The sequence below is a fragment of the Brienomyrus brachyistius genome, chromosome 17, assembly GCF_023856365.1.
Source record: "Brienomyrus brachyistius isolate T26 chromosome 17, BBRACH_0.4, whole genome shotgun sequence".
Lineage (NCBI taxonomy): Eukaryota > Metazoa > Chordata > Actinopteri > Osteoglossiformes > Mormyridae > Brienomyrus > Brienomyrus brachyistius.
In genome coordinates this window covers 10881680-10896767 of record NC_064549.1, presented here as the reverse complement: position 1 = coordinate 10896767, position 15088 = coordinate 10881680, and the positions used below count along the sequence as shown (strand labels likewise).

The 15088-nt window shown below is 42.5% G+C and overlaps 1 protein-coding gene across 29 annotated transcripts; it reads right to left on the bottom strand.

Moving 5' to 3' along the window:
- Positions 1–181: 181 nt before the first annotated feature.
- On the bottom strand, positions 182–13517 carry sh3bgr (SH3 domain binding glutamate-rich protein). Of its 29 annotated transcripts, XM_048980776.1 has the most exons (14): positions 13345–13517; positions 12111–12296; positions 11715–11795; positions 9882–10016; positions 9407–9436; positions 8135–8158; positions 6676–6702; positions 5591–5617; positions 5271–5297; positions 4627–4650; positions 4276–4302; positions 3500–3529; positions 3096–3150; positions 182–1708 (listed from the first exon to the last, which is right to left on the bottom strand). In XM_048980776.1, the coding sequence occupies exons 1-13, from the start codon at positions 13387–13389 to the stop codon at positions 3136–3138; spliced, it is 678 nt and encodes a 225-aa protein (XP_048836733.1). In that variant the 5' UTR covers positions 13390–13517; the 3' UTR covers positions 182–1708; positions 3096–3135. The 29 variants fall into 29 exon arrangements, 17 of the variants coding, with proteins under 17 accessions (XP_048836733.1, XP_048836735.1, XP_048836734.1 ...); XR_007383074.1 differs by having other exon boundaries at positions 3500–4302; XM_048980778.1 differs by lacking the exon at positions 4276–4302.
- Positions 13518–15088: the final 1571 nt, after the last annotated feature.

Below are 15088 nucleotides of genomic sequence, written 5' to 3'. Positions count from 1 at the left end.
AGGATGGCCTTTTTGACCCAACTGCTGTAGTTTTGAAAATCACAATGGCTACGTCAGACTGAAGCAGAGGCATATTATTCACACATGCTGCATCTGTCCTCTTGCTTTAAAAAATCTATTTCTCAGTTTTTGTACATTAAAAATGTATGTTTTTTTTTTAAAAAAGACATAAGCCAAAGAGAACAATCACTAACAAAATTTTATTGACATTTTTTTTACACCTAGGGGTACGGAAAATCACTTTTTTTTTTATTTGACAAAGTGCATTCAACAGTTTGTGTATTTGTTTGAAAACACGTTCTCAATGGACTAGGGCATTTATAAAGTAGTATGGTCTCGTGCACTTCAGCCAAATATTTTAAAAACTCTTCCCTGCTTTTCCTTCCCTCTGCGTTAATGCGGGTGCATTCAAGCAGGACTAACTAAGATGGGGCTTTTCCTGCAAGCCATGGATGAGGAAGCTCATGAATCCAGGCATGTTCTAAGCAGCAGTAATGCATCCCAACAAACATACGCACCATACTACAGTGTGCAAAACTGAAGTACACATTTTTTTCAAAGTTATCTACAGAGAGATCTATACGTGCCCTTGAGAGGTGAAGTGGGCTATCCCACAAAAACAGAGTTTTGAGAAAATGAGCTCCAAAGTTGAATTTTTAAAAAAAAATCAGTGTGTCTATACCCTACAATTGATATATATCATAGGTAGCACAGATCTCAGTATATTTAAAAGATAGATAGACCCTCAATAATTAATATTGGACACTAAACTAATTTTTGACTGACATGTGGGATAGCCCACTGCACCTCTCAAGGACACATTTCTAGATTTCATTACAATGCTTCTGTATAACATTCAAGAGAAACGTTCATACGGCAGCCTATGCAGTAACCTCAAGGTGGCAAGTCTGAGTTAACCTTTTGTTATCACTATTGTTAAGCAGCAAATAAACAGTGAGGGTATGGCGTACACTGTACATTATAGCTGCAGGAACTCCTGTTCCAGGCTCTTAGTTTGACTGCAACAAAACTGCATTCGCTTACACTGCAAGCAAAACAATTTCTCAAAGATGTTATTTAAATAAAATCCACCTACGTTTTATGCTTGTATATGTCTAATAGTACATAAATCGGTAATCAATCAATGTGAAATTATGTGAAATTAAAGAAAAATGTATGCTGCAGTTTGGATACTTGTTTAAAAGGCTGCTGGACAGAAATTTTAAGAGACAAGCAACATCAGAGCTGAGGTTACTAGATCAGTTGGAACATTCATTCTGTATTTTCTGAGATGATAATAATTATAATGGTATGGTATGGTATGGTATGGTGTGGTGTGGTGTGGTGTGGTGTGGTGTGGTGTGGTGTGGTATGGTATGGTATGGTGTGGTGTGGTGTGGTGTGGTGTGTGGTGTGGTATGGTATGGTATGGTATGGTGTGGTGTGGTGTGGTATGGTGTGGTACGGTATGGTATGGTATGGTGTGGTACGGTATGGTATGGTATGGTGTGGTGTGGTGTGGTGTGGCAATGGCTCTGGTTGAGGAGCTGGAGCGCAGTACGGTCATGTGCACAATGTGGTCTTCAAGGTCTGACAGTGGTGTGACGGGCTTTTCCCTCTGTGCAAAGGAAAGGTGACAAGGTGGAGACATGGCATGGGGGCGGGTGATGGCTGAAAGGTCATTCCTGGCAGGGGTGGCCTCTCCTAACTGGAAGGGGAAAAAATCATAAAGCCAAGGTCACAGGCAAAGCTTTCAGCAGGTCCCTCAGCCCCCACCACGCGCTGCCACCTGCGTTTTCCCCCCGCGGTTTGACGCGGTTGGTTTGCTCCCTGACTCCACCAGACAGGCACCGAGTCCTGTAACAAATACGGCGCTGGAAACGATGGCTAGACCGGCGATGCGCGCGGCTTTGAAGATTATCTCAACCGCCACGGGAGAAAAGACATATTTATGAGATGTGATTAAAACTGCAAATTTAGTCTGGGGGGCATTTTCCTGCTGCCTGTGCCTATCAGAGGAGCAAAATTTGAGGAAACTTTTTGGTAATTACGCCAGTGCTTACTGGTCTGCTTCATTAATCTGACCGAGCTCCTTAGCAAATAAGAGCACTGGCAAAGAGTAGGACTACAAGAGTAGGCATGACCCCAGAGCGCGGTCCTGATACTATCATCCCACGGTGGGTGCAGGATTTCCAGCTCTTTCAATCCGGCAACAACATCAGCAAAAATGAAAGGATGCTAAAGGAGTCAAATCACAGTGTTAATTACGTTAAATGGAACATTCTGGAAGAATGAGAACCCGGGTACGGCCGGTTGGTCAGGCCTGAGACCAGAGACCGCTGTTTAAGACTAATTTTGTACAACCTAGAATTGAAACGCCCGTTCGTGGATTGAAAAGGGAACTAAACGGAGGACTCTTGGGTAAAGGCCTACTGGTTTAGGTCTAATGAATTGGAAAGCTTGTTAGCCATCTCAGGGCTACGGTCAGGCTCTGCCGTCTCAAAAGGTGCACAGAGGTGAGTCGTAACATGGTAACGAAACCAAGGTGCATCGCAATATAGCTTTATGAGTTTGAGTACTGCTTACACAGCCCTGAATGTTCCCTTACTGTGTTCACAGAGATACTGCTTCATGTACCATTCCCAGCCATAAAATATTGCTTCAATACCCAAATGAGTTAGAATGTTATACGAGTTAAGCAGTGGCACCACAAATGAATATCATGAAGTAGGTATACAGTATATCTTGTACAGTAATCAAGTAATGTGCCATGTGGTCTGAAGGAAGAAAAAAATATATTAAGGTTATACTTCAAGGGGTGTAAAACAGAAATGACATTAGTGATTTTGCAATAATGTGCTATACACATCATATACTTTTCTTGCTTGCATGCAAGATTCCATCAAAAAATATATATCGGGCAAATCAGATTTGCGTATGTTTATACATGCACGCTTATCATCTTTTTCTATGTAGATTAATTTCATTTAACGCCACCACACATAAATTCCAGTAATTGCATTAGCTGTACCGGCATAATCCAATACCGCCACCTAGTGGTCCAGTAGGGTAATTTTCAAAAATGGTTTTCTTACCTTTACAATGCATAGATGAATATGAATTCTAGTCCTGCTATTAATCTTCTTCATCCTGTTGTTAAAAAAAAAGTTTTATCAGGATAGAATACATATAAAGGCAGGTGAACATTTTGACGTTTCGATACTTTATAAAGTCAAACAGGGGAACCGCTTAATTCGCTGCTGAGTATCCCAAATAATGGCTGTTATTGAGCAAGATCATTGATTAAATACATGTTAAGAAAGTTGCCTATAGTAAGGGACAGTCTTTCTGCATAAGAACATCATGAGCCGCTCTAGAGAAGCAGGTTGTGTGATATATTCAACTGGGCTACAACCAACTATCACAAATTTTAGTTTTCGTCCAAGCAGCCAATGAGGTTCAGCTTTGAATTCAATTGAAGGTTGCCCTCCATTTCTACCTCCGCGTCTGCCTCTTCATCTTCTTCCTCCTTGTCAGGAGTAGAGAGAGAAAGAGAAGGATTGTGGTAACAGGTGAAGAGTAGAATATATGGATGGGTTAGTGTATGAAGGGATGGAGAGTTTGGTTGGTCAAAACGATGCTCTTCAGTAAGTACCAAAAGTACCAAAAGAGAAGATCACACTAGTTAAGTGAAGGGGGGGGGGGTTATCCCCCGAATTAGCACAGAACATAACGCAGAATTTCATTCAACCAATGACATATCGATAGCAGACATTTATGGGACTGTGGTGAAAAGGTGAGGAGAATTAAGGTCAGTGCGAAGCTGTCATGGCTGCAAGTGTTAACCGAGCCCCAGGTCTCTACCTGGTATGGAAGCTACTTCTGGAAGTGCCGTGTTAAACAGTAAAGAACAAAAAAAAATGAGTTCCAAAGTTCTTGGATCATTCCAAAGTTCCTAGGAGACCTGGGACCCCATTCCTGCACCAAATTAAACTGTGCACCAGCAAACCCGTCAGGCGCACGTGTGCACATGTTAATAGCGTCACTTTTCCATGCCATTGATGTTTTATGGCCCAAGGAAGAAGTTTTAAAAACCAGTTGTGAAATAACCACATTAAGGGTAACTGTACAATCGCAACAATCTAGAATAAACATACAGAACCAATTAGTGAAAATACCGTTGAATGCATCCCAAATCTATACATTTAACTTGTTAGCTGCTGTAAATCACACCATGCCACTAGCTTTACAAACATGGTTATATACAAAGTATACCTCTGACGCCGGCGCATCTTCTTCTTCCTACAGAAGGGGATATTTTTTACCCATTGAAATAAATAAATGATCTCAATTAAAAATAAACACTATCCACAGACTCCAGTCATACGATAGATAGAGTTAAACTGTATGTTCTGCATGTCACTGTGAATAAGATGGGAGAGAATGGAATAAGTCATCGTATATCCACCAGTGGGCCAAGTGGCCGTTGAGGACATGTTTTAAATCCGGGATGGAAGTCATGCAGAGTGATGCCAGCTATCCACACTGTAGAAGAATCACAATCCATGCTGCACAAATGAGTAGGTTTCGTGTGCCTTTAGGGACACGGGGTCACCGGGAAGCTACCTCACTGATCAGATCCTCTGGCTCCTGTGTTGGACATGAAGGGGGTTGGGGGAAGTAAAAGAGGAGAGGGAAGAAAAACGATAAAGCCAGAGAACAGGAAGTGGTGCAGAAGGAAGCTTGGGGTACAATGCTTGATGATAAGCTACAATGTAACTTATCTTGATGATAAGCGACAATGTAACATCTTGATGATAAGCCACAATGTAACTTATCTTGATGATAAGCCACAATGTAACTTATCTTGATGATAAGCCACAATGTAACTTATCTTGATGATAAGCTACAATGTTATATAATCCAAGGCCAATACACAGTAGGTGACAATCAAATATCCTTAAAAGTGGCATCTGGATCTTGTGGTTCCTGACATTCTAGACTGTAGTCTGTCAAAGAAAGGCTGGATAACGTATTCAGTATGAAGGCTGGGGCAGCCGATAATCTGTCATACAGATCTGTATCTCTGCCAGTGGGCGGAGATACCAAGTCTCAGTCAAAGTAGCAGAGCTGCTAAGGATTGATGGACAGAACAACCAAAGACAGGAAAGCAGGAGAGGTAGAGATATATGGAGAGATGATGAAGTATGACTGGAAAAAAAGAAAGAAAGGAATGGGGCTGAGCTCGACAGTGAGATACAGAGATCTACCTTAAGTTGCTGCAGTTCTTCTTCTTCCTGGAAGGCAGAGGGGGCCGTGTGAGCAGAGCATTGGAACACGGAGAGAAAGCGGGACATGCACTTAGGGAAGAAACGGACAACGGAACGCAGGCGGGGATTCGAGAAGACAGGAAACGGGCACTAGCTATGGAGAAAGCGGGAAAAGCACAGGGTTAGAGAGGAGGAAGCGCAGGCCGGGGAGCCTTGGCACAAGAACACAAAGCGGTGTTCTTCATCGGAACCAAGGACCTGACCACGCAAGAGACGGCTAGGAGAGAGGAGGTAGGGTTAGGGTTCAGAGTCCAAGTTACCTCAGACACACACAGGTCCTCTTCTCCCTTAAAAAAAGCCCAACGATGGAATGGAGGAAAAGAAAGTGTTTAGCACACGTGGAAATGGCCGATGGGCGCAGACAACAGCAGTCGTAGCCATGGGGACGATCTCAAGGTCATGTGTGGGCACTGACAATGCGGTAAATATCAGTGTCAATGCATAATCCAACATATCAACAGAGGGACGGACAAACAAACCCTCCTTAGGTCCTGCAGTTCGTTTTTGTCCTCTGTACAGGACATTATGTTTCTGCCCATATATCTTACGCAATACATGCCACTCTATTAAGTCCTGTTGTTCCTTAAAGGGGACAATTATCCTTTTAATTGGACATCTTTTTGTAGAGTGTGCGTTTACCACACCGTCTATCCATCCACCCATCCATTTCTTGTGCCAGCTTGTCCTATTCAGGGTAGCGGGGGTCCGTAGCCTATCCTGGACACCGGGGGGCACAAGGCAGGGAATAACCCAGGACAGGGCACCAACTCATCATAGGGCACACACACACACACACACACACACACACACACACACACACGCACACACACACACACACCATTCGCACACACAGTCACATCTATGGACACCTTGGTAACTCCAATTCAAATTCAAAAAACCTTTTTCCCCCCTGGATATCAGGAAGATATCAGACTTTTGAAAATGCGTAATTGGTTCATGCTCCTTTTCTTGCGAAATGACCAAAGTGTGAAACATTTTTCCAATATCTGCCCTGCAAAACTATCAAAATTTTAAAAATTAAAAGACACAACATATTTAGCAAAAACATAAACGTTCCAAAAAATTAAACAAACACCCAACCTAAAAAAACAAGCCACACGACCCTTTTAAGTTTCTTTTCACAAATAAAATAAACTTTAAATGATACATAACTGCAACAACACAGCAAGATATGATGTTAGTGGGAATGTTTGTACTAAATATTTGATTAATTAAAAAATGTGTTCATTTTACTAAGAAATAAAACTAGTGGGGGGGGGTGATAGTTGTTAAGATGGTAAAGGGAGTCACAGCTTTCATAAAACAAACCAAAACCAGTATATACCTCTGACACTTGTTGATCATCTTCTTCCTATAAAGGAATGTTAACTTTACTGATCAAAGACATGAAGCTCAAAGGCACTGGGTGGTAAATTTGCCATATAACTCATGTAATTCAGTCTACTGCTTAAATACTGGCAAACAATGTATCTACACTACACACAGTGCACACAGAATGTCTACGAACGTTTGTTTAATTCTGTAAAAATGTTGCAGATTTATTTGTTTCATAAAGAAACTTCATTGGCAAGCAATGTTTAACAAATCTACACATATCTTCCATGCTTTTTTTTGACTGACTCATTCACTTATGCAGTTGTAGTCATTGGCTCCCAAAGGGACACTAAACATACATTTGGTGTTTTATGTTATTGCAAAGATGTTACTAATTAGAAAGCACCCAGCTCGTCTATCAACTTTTTAACTCGGATCTACAATTTGGATTTCAATTTACTACTACTTGAAACTAAAGTTTTACTTGAAACTACTGGTTATTTTTTTTTTGTGTACAAGTGAATAAAATTATGACTTTTGTTATAAAACCAATAAATCTGCAATATTTTTACCGAATTAAGTGTCAAAACATTTTCTGTGAGCTCTGCATTTTGCACATAAATTGCCATTAGTAGTATAAAAGTAGTGATTTTACATCATACACAGACTTAAAGAGGATCTAGTCTTCAGTCAGCAATGTTCACGTATCTTTTGAACTTCTGCCTTTGGCCGGAGATGTCCTGCATTTTTCTACTCGCCATCGCAGGACTTTTTGCCAGTTTCAGTGTGGCAAAGCTACATCCCGCTTGCTTTGCAGCCTGGCATCATCATCTCTCACGACAGCCTGACAGTTCACATCCATCCCACTCTTGGCTGTCAGCGGTCATTAGCACAGAGAGCTAATTATATCCCTGGCTGTGCAGTTATTCAGACTGTGAGTTTCACGGAGGATACCATTTCAAGCTCCGGTCAGTTACTGGTGTAGAACCATAGGAACTTAATATTGATGGCTGTTGTAATGCTGTACTGTAAGCAGCAATTTGAAAAAAACGTGATTCCGAGAATTGCTAAGCTACATCCGCTGAAAGACTTCATACATCATTGTAGACAACCAAGACTAATTTTCCGATTGCGATAAAGTTTCAATTCTCGTTCTGGAATTCTGCAGGTGTGCGTTACGCAGTTCTGGTTATAAGAGCGTTGTTACATCAAACACCATCGCCTGGGTGATGTTGAGGAACGTTATACACGTATAGTGTGCAAATTTTAGGTATCATCCTATCTGAGAGTCAGCAGCGAGCCGGGCTGCAGAAGGACAGGACTGTCTAGGACAAACCTTACATTCCACAGTGGCACTTAAAGCAGCTGTCTGATCCAGCCAGCGCCAGAAGATAGAAGCCAGAGGTGTTGTGTTTCTTAATGCCGCCCTACATATCAGACATACCGGTGGACAGACATTAACACAATACCTTAGCCTCGTCCTCCTCTTCATCCTGTGAACGACAATAGGGGCACGATTAGTCCCATCTAAATGTAGTGAAGGCAGATGTTAACTTCGAAATACACGGTGGGTGTGATTTATTGCGCGGTGTCAGCTATATTCTGGTCTAACCCAATAAAACGGCTTAATCTGGTCAGTGATTGACAGCATATTTTAATCCCACCCACCGTGAGATTCTAGTAGCTGGCTAACATTCCCCCCGCGCAAAAGCATACCTCGCTGAAACCAGTATGATTACGGCCCAAACATATCACGTTGAATATTCCTTCATTTTTCATCCATCCATCCATCCGTCCATCCATCACATAGCATAAGCATACACTATGAACCATTTAGAGACACCAGCAAATCTAACAGCATGTCTGTTCACTGCAGGAATAAATCGCCATAATATTACGGAGAGAACCTGCAAATTCCACACATACAGAACATGAAAGTTTCGGTTCCAACCCTGAAATGATGTCAGGAGCGTGACCCTGTTAGCCCCCAGCTGGTGGCCTAATGCTTACAAAAGATTGCGTGTGACCAAAAGGTTACTGGTTCAGATCCCCACCCAGCAACATACCACCGAGGTACCCTGAGCAAGGTTTTGCCCCCAAGCACTGCTCCTCAGGTGCTGAATTAACTGCCCCCTGCTATGTCACATAGAGATTAAATGCAGAGGACACATTTCATTGTTGTTTGCTGTGGTGTGTCAACAATGACTGTTATTAACGTTCTTCTTTTTTTGATTCTATATTTCAGTCGTGTTGAGGCAGAATATATAATTTCAAAATGGTCTTTCACATCACTCAAGCACACAAGACTTGCTGGCTATCCATCCATCCATCCATTTTCCAAACCGCTTATCCTACTGGGTCGCGGGGGGTCCGGAGCCTATCCCGGAAGAAATGGGCACGAGGCAGGGAACAACCCAGGATGGGGGGCCAGCCCATCGCAGGGCACACTCACACACTATTCACTCACACATGCACTCCTACGGGCAATTTAGCAAGTCCAATTAGCCTCAGCATGTTTTTGGACTGTGGGAGGAAACCAGAGTACCCGGAGGAAACCCCACGACGACATGGGGAGAACATGCAAACTCCGCACACATGTGACCCAGGCAGAGACTCGAACCCAGGTCCCAGAGGTGTGAGATAACAGTGCTAACCACTGCACCACCATGCCGTCCGACTTGCTGGCTATTACAACATAAATTGAGAATTTAGACAGGTTTAGATTGTATAAATGTTGTCACCTTGTTCTCATCTTGCCTGGAGGCTTTTTTCTAAAAGAAAAGAAAAAAATTCATCAGGTCAAGGTCTTTGGGCAACATCAAATTAGATCTGACAGTAAGCCCCCATGTGAGGGGGAGGTTAATTACGTTTACAAGACAAACACACTGCATTCTGCTTTATTCACAGATCAGGTGACTTGGCGGGGGGAGGGGGGGTGACAGAATAATCATCAGGACCCATGTTAATGTCGCATGAAAATAAAATGAGTTAAAGAGCAGGATGAGAAAGGAGTTAAACGTCCCAAAGCTGTGGGGAGGAAAATGGGTGAAATTATTGTCAGGTGAGTTAGTGGGGTGAATCACCGATGTCAGAAGGGCGGGGATTTCAGGCGAAGACCTTGAGGGGGAACAAAAATATGAGACTGTGAGCATTAAAGGAGTTTTCTAGCGGCTGGGTGGGTTTTGGTCGCAAGACACGTTTCTGTCAGCTAATTACAATCTCCACCGTAGGCTCCTCTGCAGTCACATCCAGCCCAGGGGCCTCAGCCTCGCTCGCGGCCTTCGCGTCCTCCAGAGCAGACGCCTCGTCTCCGGCCGGCCCTTCGCCCACCTCTGTGGGCTGCTCCGGTTGCTGAGGTGAAGCGAGACAGCGGCCCGTCAAGAAAGGCCACACCGTGCCCGGCCTCCCGCAGAGTGCCACGACTTGGGAAGGGACCCTACTCAGCCGACGCTGATCCCGAGTCAGAAAACGCTCGGAACACCCAGGGAACAGAACGAGGTAAGGAACCCGATGAGATGTGCTGTAGAACAAAGGCTACTGCCAGCCCAAAAAGCCATGCGCTCTGACGCCATCTTACAGCTTAAGCTACGCAGCCCTTTCCGTTTTTTGAAGGTGAGACGTTATAAGGGGCCCCATCTGTGCCAGATCACCTGATCACAAAAAAAAAACAGTTTTAGGAGAAGATCCTTCCACTGGTGTGTTTTAGTTGGTGTGCTCACTAATTACGAACACTGCGTAGCTAAATACGCTATTGTAAGACAGTTAACCCTCAGTGACTGAAGCCATAATGACGAATACTCAGAACGTTATGCTCTTTAAGGGTTATTATGTTTCATAAGTACAACTAGATCGTCTTGAAGGGGTCCGGAAAGTTTACCTTCTCTACAGCCAAACTGGGTGTTTTTGTCTTAGTGACAATTTGATCGTAAAAGGTTTGATTATACGAACACTGCAAAGGCCGATATACGGATCAGCAAAGGAAAAAATATACAGTTTCTCGGCAGAAAAACGTCACTTCTGCATTTCTTAGTAGTCATCACATTTCAGTTTTAAACTAAATCGCTATATTTCAGTGCGTTCTACTCATAGCCTGCTGAATAAAATGCCGGGTACGTTGCAGGACTGTTATATGACATACTTCTAGACGACAAACTCACTAAAACACGACTAAATAAGGTTGCCGTTGGCATTTGTGCCGAGAACTGAAAGCCAAAACAGAGCGAAAAGAAATCAATCTGACTCTGAAATCTACAGCCTGTTGGCCCCACCCTGCATGATCCGTGAGACAAAGACAGAGGGGATAAAAAAAGGGTCAAAATATGGAATCAAATAAAAAAGCAACAACAACAACAAGGACAGATGGCAAAAACAGGAAGCTGAAAGGGAGGCGGGATCTTATTGGTTCATAATTTACAGCCGACTTGTTGTGCCTGTACTGCATATAAGTAGGTTCACTGTCAGTTTGTGCAGCTTTTCCCCAAAATTCCACGATTTAGGGCCACAGAGTCCCTTAACGCTCTGGCAGTTCAGCTTGTCTCATCCCACAGCTGGGGGGATGATTCACAAAGCAGGATTTCTTGCTTAGCTGGATAATTTTTTTGGATTTAAGGTAGACTGGGTTAAATTGGCTTTAACTTTGTCCACTTACATGTAGCTCAGACTACCTTAAATCCGACAAGTTATCCAGCTAAGCAAGAAATCCCGCTTTGTGGATCATCCCCCTGGTTTTTGTCAATATAGCATCATATGTCCATGAACAAACAAATGAAATCGCAAGGATTTCATAAAACAATCAGTAAAAAGATTCATTTTCTTAGGGTTAGTCCCTATGTGTTGAATTATATTCTATACTAGCTCATAATTAATAAGTTTGATATGTTATATCCATGTTGTTCAGTACCTAACATACCTTATGTGTTATTGGCTATTATTATTATGGAATTAGGAAACATATTACACTTTTGAGCTTCATTTATACTCCTATTCGGGCATGAATTGTGTTAAGAGCTATTTTAACTGTTTTAGGCGGGTTAAGGAAAATGGTCTAACCTTTGATCCTGGGGGAGGAGGAAGACCCAGAAATTCAAAGACTTGATTTCCCTCCTTGGCATCAAAAAATGTATCGTAGTCCTGCAGAAGAACAGCAAACAAAGTTTGTGTTTCCGTCACTCCCTGCCTTATTATACTTAATACTTCTTGATATACTTCGATAATTCAGCTGTTCTTTTTCAGTCGAGACCTCTTCATTATTTAAATCCTTTTTGTACTGAAAATCGCCTTAGTTCGGTAGGTTCCAAAGCTGGAATTGAGAGGTCCTATTTGAGATGTACCTCTGATACCTGCAAAAGCTCAACCTGGAGTCAGTCTACCATTGCATTGCTCATCTTGCTTTCCAGCCAGCCTTTCTGCGTGAACATGAAGTAACAGCAGGCGAGCACCTCTCACCCCACAGTAGTCCTCCCCATTAAAGATTTGCGGGGGCAGCGGAATGCCATTTGTGGGCTTCTTCTCCCCCGGGACGTTCTCCCTCATCCATAGGCGGTTCTCCTCGTTGGATGCAATGTCCAATTGCATGTATTCGATCTTCAGAGCCTCCAAAAATCCCACTACATCCTGTTGCTTCTTTTTGATCTAAGAGAAAAACCACAACCGAGCCAATGCAAGAGATTGTCTTTGAACTGACTGCCCACGTGCTGTGAGTTTGCGCATGAGGAAGCAAGATGGCTAAAAAAGAGTATATCGTCTTCCAAAACCAATTAGCCAGTACAGGGTCAAAGCAGGAGCCCATCTCAGAACACAGAAGGTAGGAGGCACCCAGGATGGGCTGCCAGTTCACTGCAGGGCACACCCTGAAAACATTATGGGCAATTCAGAGATACCAAATCAGGTATGCATGTTTCTGGACTGCAGAAGGAAACCTGTTTAATCATCGGAGGCAAGTTAAATGATAGCTTTTCCGGCACAGCTTCTCCATTATCACGCTGTTTAAATGCAACCTAATTGTTTAATGAATTCGAGTACATCGTGGAAACTGCAAGGAAAATCAGCCTGTGAAAAGCCAAAAAGTGAATCCAGGCAACGGCCGGGAGGACGCCTTTTCATTGAGGTGCAAGTAAACATCCTCGGGCTGTTTTGTTCAAATACTGGTTAATTCAAAACGCTTCTAGAAGCTTCTGATGGGAAAATACGTGCGCCTCCTAGGCAGATTGCTGTTGCAGGTTTGGAATGTGAGCTGAACGACAGCGGAGAGATATATAAGGAAACTCAAACACAGTATAACTATGCCAGCTCAGACCGGTCGCCCATGTTACTGTAGCTAATATTGGATACAGTTTAAAGAAGCCGTTTGAAGTTATAATTCCTCTTTAAATAGCATTACTTTTCACAATTGCACTGAAAATTGACTCCCCGCTACATTCATTGTATTAGTCGGTTGATCGTTCGCAAAAATCTTGAGCGTGTTTAAACGTCAAAAGCGCAATATCTGTTTAGTTTTATAACAAGAAATGCAGGCAAACAGTAGGTCGATCCTACTGCTTTAATAAAAGTTCTACACACTTAAATGTGAAAAAGACAATTAAGTTACATTAAAGTATAATAAACTGCTGAACTGCAAAATACCGGCTGGTAAACGAAATGCTTATTTTCATCTAATAAATCTAAAATGTATATTGCTTACCGCAGTGGATCCTGATGAAGTAGCTAAAAAGACCTTAATGACCATTTTTGCAGATCTGCAGGCTTATGGATCGGGGCGATGAAGTGTTTAAACACAGAGACAGTCTCCCAAAGAAGGGGACTCACGCGGGACGCTGCTGCGGTCACCAGTCACCCCAGACTGGTCATTCAAATCCTAAAAGACGAACCTTCTAGTGGGATTGGTGGGTTTGCGTTTTGGGAGGGGAGGATCACAACCAGCCCGGTGATTTGCAATGTATGCTGTCCGTCGGGAAATACTGTATAGTAAGTGAAGTTCTTTTGCTTCGCATGGAAAATGAATGTATTGGTCCAGACTATCATAGGCATCTTGTGATGTAATTATTACTAATTGATAAGCAGATGGTAGCAGAAATTATCAGCATAGGAGCAAAGCAATCTGAAGCAAAATGTGACAAGACTACCTAATCAATCTTTCAATAAAGTGCAAAAAGTTCTATCATCTAACAAACGCACGTCTATCATGCACTGATTTAAAATATTCGACGGACAATTAGTACAGTTTTGTGCGCATAATATAATTTCTTAAGACAAAGAATACATTTTTTTCGGGACTTCGCAGCCTATCTACAGTCTTGATGATTTGCTTACGATTTATCCTTATCAATGAATTCAATTTAGTTTCAAGTAACTTCACTGACAGACCTGATTAGAGAGATTTGTGTTGGTGATATTTCAGTGATTACAGTTTGCGTGGTAATTTAAGAATTTTGTCAGATAGAAGTTCCCAATGCTGATGTAAAATACATGAAATCAGGTCAAAATAGGTTGAAATAGTATGTTTTTTTAATAACATCTCGAAATTATGCTGACGTTTCAATTCTAAGAAACGTTAATGTTAATATTTAGTTTTGTTTGTGCTGCGTTTTTACGTTACTGGTACATTTAATTCCTATTGGTTTGTTAGGCACACAAAATGGGACATGAACTGAACATGGTCCTCTGGTTCAGCGCACTTTATGACATCACAGCATGACATCCTAATGTTGCTTGTTCCCGGTCGTTCTTCTTACTTATATTTGGAAAGAAAACTTTAGTCTCACATCCAAAGCGCAAACAATGCCATTGTTTCAGTCGGATCTCTGAGACAATATATATCATCATGTATCTCAGAATACAATAGCCCTTCATCGTCAGACCTGCCCTAGAGGAGGTTCCGTCTGTGAGTGTGAATACTGATTTTTGACTATGTAGGATATTTTTGGTAGTTTTTGGAGCTGGGCAAACAGGTGCCCGAACTACAGCAGCAGCTCAGTTCCAGGGTCGCTGAACCGGCTGCTGAAATGTGTGCAGACTCGCCATGCGACCTGCCCTGGCTGCTGCTCCAGTGCAACAAGTACCTGTAGGTGCGCGCGCTGTGTGTCGCCTGGCCCCATGCACCGCGTGCGCCAAGGGCTCCCTCTGCAGGCTTCAACTGCGCAGCTCGGACCGCATCTGCTTAGGAAGGAAGCACGGAATGCGGGTCTACAGACAAAGGCTACTTAAACTTCTTACAGGACGACAGTGACCTGTAGCTATGCACAAAAATGTGTGACTGGCTTTGTACCTTCAGTTAACGTGTCATAGTTCCCGAGGCAAGAAAGGGTATCCAGACTTTATACTTATAAAATGCAATCATTTTTTGTATTGTGCATACTGTCTTAATTACGAAAGTATAAATATTAATCTTAATAATATGACAGCAGATATTCAAATGGATATAAGCC

Coding starts and splice junctions, on each gene's coding strand:
- sh3bgr (XM_048980770.1), bottom strand. CDS start 13,389: ATGGTCATTAAGGTCTTTTTAGCTACTTCATCAGGATCCACTGCG. Junction 9,437..9,881: donor AGGAGCCTACGGTGGAGATT/GTAATTAGCTGA, acceptor CTTTTCTTTTAG/AAAAAAGCCTCCAGGCAAGA. Junction 6,703..8,134: donor AAGAGGAGGACGAGGCTAAG/GTATTGTGTTAA, acceptor ATTCCTTTATAG/GAAGAAGATGATCAACAAGT.